This window comes from Taudactylus pleione, unplaced genomic scaffold (assembly GCF_031769625.1).
Source record: "Taudactylus pleione unplaced genomic scaffold, aTauple2 ptg000112l, whole genome shotgun sequence".
Lineage (NCBI taxonomy): Eukaryota > Metazoa > Chordata > Amphibia > Anura > Myobatrachidae > Taudactylus > Taudactylus pleione.
In genome coordinates, this window is record NW_028284514.1 from 1,181,552 (window position 1) to 1,187,551 (window position 6,000).

Consider the following 6,000-nt stretch of genomic DNA (forward strand, 5'->3'; position numbering starts at 1 on the left):
CAAAGAGAGGAGGTGACAATATCCAATAAGAAAAGGACAGGAAAGGGGTGATGACAGAAGCCAATAAGAAAGAAGAGGGGAGGGGCAAAGTATCGATCAGAGAGGGGATGTGACAGAAGCCAATAAGAAAAGTAGTGGAGGGGGTGGTCAAAGAATCAATAAGAAAGGAGAGAGGAGGGATGACAGAAGCCAATAGGAAAAGGACAGGAGAGGGGAGGTGACAGAAGCCAATAAGAAAGGAGAGGGGAGGGGCAAAGAGCCGATCACAGAGTAGAGAGGGGAGGAAATTAAAGAGGTGAGAAGTGAATGTAATCACTGTGACAGGAAAGGGCAGGTGACAGAAGATGATCACAGAGGAGGGAGGTCCGGAGGGGAGGTGACAGATGATCACAGAGGAGGGAGGGCCAGAGGGCAGGTGACAGAAGATGATCACAGATGAGGGAGGGCCGGAGGGGAGGTGGCAGAAGATGATCACAGAGGAGGGAGGGCCAGAGGGGAGGTGACAGAAGATGATCACAGAGGAGGGAGGGCCAGAGGGGAGGTGACAGAAGATGATCACAGAGGAGGGAGGGCCAGAGGGGAGGTGACAGAAGATGATCACAGAGGAGGGAGGGCCAGAGGGGAGGTGACAGAAGATGATCACAGAGGAGGGAGGGCCAGAGGGGAGGTGACAGAAGATGATCACAGAGGAGGGAGGGCCAGAGGGGAGGTGACAGAAGATGATCACAGAGGAGGGAGGGCCAGAGGGGAGGTGACAGAAGATGATCACATTGGAGGGAGGGTCGGAGGGGAGGTGACAGAAGATGATCACAGAGGAGGGAGGGTCGGAGGGGAGGTGACAGAAGATGATCACAGAGGAGGGAGGGCCGGAGGGGAGGTGACAGAAGATGATCACAGAGGAGGGAGGGCCGGAGGGGAGGTGACAGAAGATGATCACATTGGAGGGAGGGCCGGAGGGCAGGTGACAGAAGATGATCACAGAGGAGGGAGGGTCAGAGGGGAGGTGACAGAAGATGATCACAGAGGAGGGGGGGCCGGAGGGGAGGTGACAGAAGATGATCACAGAGGAGGGGGGGCCGGAGGGAAGGTTACAGAAGATGATCACAGAGGAGGGAGGGCCAGAGTGGAGGTGACAGAAGATGATCACAGAGGATGGAGGGCCAGAGGGGAGGTGACAGAAGATGATCACAGAGGAGGGAGGGCCAGAGGGGAGGTGACAGAAGATGATCACAGAGGAGGGAGGGCCAGAGGGGAGGTGACAGAAGATGATCACAGAGGAGGGAGGGCCAGAGGGGAGGTGACAGAAGATGATCACAGAGGAGGGAGGGCCGGAGGGGAGGTGACAGAAGATGATCACAGAGGAGGGAGGGCCAGAGGGCAGGTGACAGAAGATGATCACAGAGGAGGGAGAGCAGGTGACAGAAGATGATCACAGAGGAGGGAGGGCCGGAGGGGAGGTGACAGATGATGATCACAGAGGCGGGAGAGCCAGAGGGCAAGTGACAGAAGATGATCACAGAGGAAGGAGGGCCAGAGGGGAGATGACAGAAGATGATCACAGAGGAGGGAGGGCCAGAGGGGAGGTGACAGAAGATGATCACAGAGGAGGGAGGGCTGGAGGGGAGGTGACAGAATATGATCACAGAGGAGGGAGGGCCGGAGGGGAGGTGACAGAAGATGATCACAGAGGAGGTAGGGCCAGAGGGGAGGTGACAGAAGATGATCACAGAGGAGGGGGGGCCGGAGGGGAGGTGACAGAAGATGATCACAGAGGATTGAGGGCCGGAGGGGAGGTGACAGAAGATGATCACAGAGGAGCGGGGCCGGAGGGGAGGTGACAGAAGATGATCACAGAGAAGGGAGGGCCGGAGGGGAGGTGACAGAAGATGATCACAGAGGATTGAGGGCCGGAGGGGAGGTGACAGAAGATGATCACAGAGGAGCGGGGCCGGAGGGGAGGTGACAGAAGATGATCACAGAGAAGGGAGGGCCGGAGGGGAGGTGACAGAAGATGATCACAGAGGAGGGGGGGCTGGAGGGCGGGTGACAGAAAATGATCACAGAGGAGGGAGGGCCGGAGGGCAGGTGACAGAAGATGATCACAGAGGAGGGAGGGCCAGAGGGCAGGTGACAGAAGATGATCACAGAGGAGGGGGGGGCTGGAGGGCAGGTGACAGAAGATGATCACAGAGGAGGGGTAGCCGGAGGGGAGGCAATCTGGGCAGCCTGAGGGGGCATGAAATGTAGAAACGGATTTCAGATCTGTAACTTATTTAGGATATAGAGCAAACAAACATGAGATAAAACTAACAGGCGGCCGTTATACTGTGCAGTGCCCCATGTATTCAGGAACCCTGAATGGTGCCATCTGTCCACTTTGGCGCCCGGAGCTCATGTTCCACTGGAACCACCCTCGCTACACCCCTACTTACACTACAGGAACTTAACATAAAACCCTCCACCTATTGCATTTTCATAGATGTGCTGCTCTCCCTGATATTAATAAGAGTTTAAAAAATAAACTCTACAGCAAATGGGGCCTTTACATAGACAAAGTGGAGATGGCAACACTGAAGCAACTTTTTACATTTTTGAATCCACGGTGTCTGCTGCTAGAATCTGATTGTTATGGATTACAAAAAAGTCAATCATATTACTGCCCACCCCTCCCCATCTCCTCCTGTTATGGCCTTCAGCAGACAACATTCAATGGATCACAACATGAATTAAAGCCTCATTATATATTTTGTATTATTCCCCACCATCACCACCACTTTCCTCCCCTTCTTTTCCCCCATGTGTTTCCCCTGATCGACAGCTGTTGGTCATATTACCCCATTGGTTATTCCCCCATGAATACATTTGTATATTTTCTCAGGATGTTCTTTAATACTGTTCCCTTTTCTTTCGGTTATGTCCTGTGTTGACACCAAGCCCATTTTGGGTCTCTCCCCATTGTAAGTTGTGTGTTCCTATGTCACTCTTCTTTCACTACAACCTGACGGTACCAACAATTATCATGCTTGTGTTATAATGTATTCTGTAAAAACCCAATAAAACAGATTAACTAATATTCACTACTCCTGTTGTAACAAAATTTCTGGTGTCTAATACCAAAAAGTCTAAAAAAATATTTTAAGTTCACAATACACATATTTAAACTTTAAATTATAATTGTTGAAGTTAAAACAATTCATAAATGTTTCAAACTCTACTTCATTATCTCTCCAGATCATCAGGGTACTTCTTCAAATATATCTTATTCTCACTCTGCCATACTGTATATATATTTGCCAGGCTAGGCACATAAATTGTGCCCATCGCCATCCTGCATACCTGTAAGAACCTCCCATCTAAGAAAGTAAAATAGTGATATTTCAATACCACCATTTTATGTGTCATCGATGAATCCCTATCTAGAAGTTCTCACCGTGTTATACGTGATTGTCATGTACAGGGACTGAATGCCTACTGTATGTCCACTGTATGCCCACTGCATACCCACTGTACTCCATTTGTATTAACTTTCCCATTTTAATTAATAGATATTTTGTAAAATATGAGTTGAGTCTCATACAGAAGAGTCAAATCATGATACATATATCATAATAAAAGTATCTACATATTGGAAAATCCTCAAAGTTAAGGACCCTGTACCTCACACTATAGGGCAACCAGGGAGTAGTTTTAAATCCTTATGTAATTTGGATATATGACAGGATGTTGCTCTCCTAGGAATCTGATTTAGAAGATACTTGTATTCCTCTGCTGTTATACATTTATACTGAAGGCTTTTATTAAGTAATATTTCCAAATCTATTAAAAATAAGATATTAGGTTCTCTTTCTAGTTTCCTATATGACCTTTTGTTGACATGTTTGAGTCTGTGGACGCTGCTCTGGGCCCTGGTCTCCACAGTGTCGGCAGTCACCATAATTGCCATTATAGCACCTAAAACAGGATTGTATTCCATGACCCGAACACGCGGAGGAGATACTCCATCTTATGGTGCAGGTACAGTGGTTGAACGGAGGTGCAGTTACTGTATATCGTGGAGGAGTGAGGAGGGCACCTGAGAAGAACGCGTGGATGTGGTGATTGCTTGTTCAGTTGTACATTTGGCGAGTTTCACCTGGAGACAGGAGTTTTTAGTGGATCTGTGTTCTAAATGAGACTTGTGCGCACTATGGGGCACTGTGCACCATGCATTGTTTGGATATATCTAATATTATATATAATTTTTGCTGAATAATGATAGATAGATGGAGTGTTGTGGATGAGGTCACGCATGCACAAATATATGTTATACGTACACATTACATGTAGTCTAAACCCTAATAAAATATAGTAAATATATAAATAGACAAGACACACACCAGTCTACACCAGTTGTTGCTTAATCCTCATAACTCCTATATGTACCTGGGTGAAGGTCAGCCCCCTCTGTAGGTGTATTAGAACACAGATACTATGATGTGCTGTAAGGTGTAGCTTTCCCATACCTATGTACATAGATGTGTGTAGTGACCATGGAGGTACGGATGGTAGTGTTATGGGTAAGCAGGATAAAGGAGAGACACCGTATATACAACAGATCATTAGAGCAGTCGGTACCTGGTAGAGAAGCCGGTACGGTATCTTGTCTTCTCAGGTTTCGGTCTAGCCGGTAGCAGCGCCCATTTACATAGATGTTCTGCCCACATGTCCTCTGCAGAGTCGAGCCACATGTCTGGTAAGGAGATGACATACATGTTATGGGCCTAACCTTCACTCTGACATCACTCACACCTTCCAATAGTAACCGACAAGCAAAGAAAACATCACACTCACAGCAAGGAAAGATGACATCACACTCACAGCAAGGAAGGATGACATCACACCCACAGCAAGAAAGTGTCAGCGACTACAGTATACTGTACAATGCAGGAGACACATCTAAACATCTAAACATCTAAACATACCACCTTGGCTGTGGTGAGCTCCCTTAAAAAAATGATACCAGAGTGGTTTAGCATCAGATATAAGTTGAGTGCCTTCCTATGAAAGCAGTCTGTGACAGGGAAACGCATCAGTCTGACCACCAGAGGGCCCCTCGCCTAGTGCTGGATATTTCACTGCACAATTTTCCAGATATAAAAGAACCAGATATCTGAAGATAAACCACTCTGGAATCATCTGTTTATGGGAGCTCACCACAGCGAAGGGACTGCACAGGCTGCAGGTATTATTACCCTGCTGGACATTGCTACTTCTACCCTAATTGCTGAGTGGTATCGATAATTACCGTATATGCGCTATATGGATCCTATATATTTCTAACCACAGTGTGATTATATCTTGTGGCACTGTTCCTTTCCTCTGGTGGACTTGATATACACTATATGGATTCAGTATGATTTACCGCTGGCCGCAAATCCCGACAGCGGCATCCCGGCAGCAATGAAAATCCCGATCGTCGAAAGGCAAGTATTGACTAACCTATTTCTACCCCCTAACCCTAACTTAGCGGTGCCTAACCGTAACCTACCCCCCAAGTGCCTAACCCTAATCCCCCCTTCCCCGCCATCTAAACCTAAGTCCCCTGGGGGGTGCCTAACCCTAACCTCCCCTTCCCGTAGCCTAAACCTAACCTACCGGGGGGGTGCCTAACCCTAAGTCCCCCAGGGTGCCTCTAACCGAATGCCCCCCCCCCGTGGCTGCCCACGCCCGGCTTGTCTTCAATCGGTAAGCCGGGTGCGGGCTCCCGGCATAGCCGTCGGGATTTTGACGCCTGTCATTTAACCCTTGACGGGATTAAACAGTCGGGAAGCCGATGGTCGGGATTCTGTCCATCGGCTTCCCCCCTATATACACGATTACTGGGTGTAGTCATTAACTTTATGATTGATCTGTGTGTATATGTCTTTTGACAACTTTCAAATAGCAAAGCGTGCTTATTTAAATATATTATTTTACTATTTAAATGATACTCATTTTTCATGGGATACTCTGTTTCCTCAT

General features: G+C 47.9%; 1 protein-coding gene across 1 annotated transcript in view; it reads right to left on the reverse strand.

Moving 5' to 3' along the window:
* The window catches only part of LOC148525140 (integrin alpha-M-like), a 130,014-nt gene extending 125,267 nt beyond the window's left edge, over positions 1-4,747 (reverse strand). The window contains exon 1 of the mRNA XM_088471174.1: positions 4,615-4,747. Coding sequence (XP_088327300.1) covers positions 4,615-4,747 — 133 coding nt within the window. The remainder of the gene's footprint in view (positions 1-4,614) is intronic.
* Between the last annotated feature and the right edge of the window lie 1,253 nt (positions 4,748-6,000).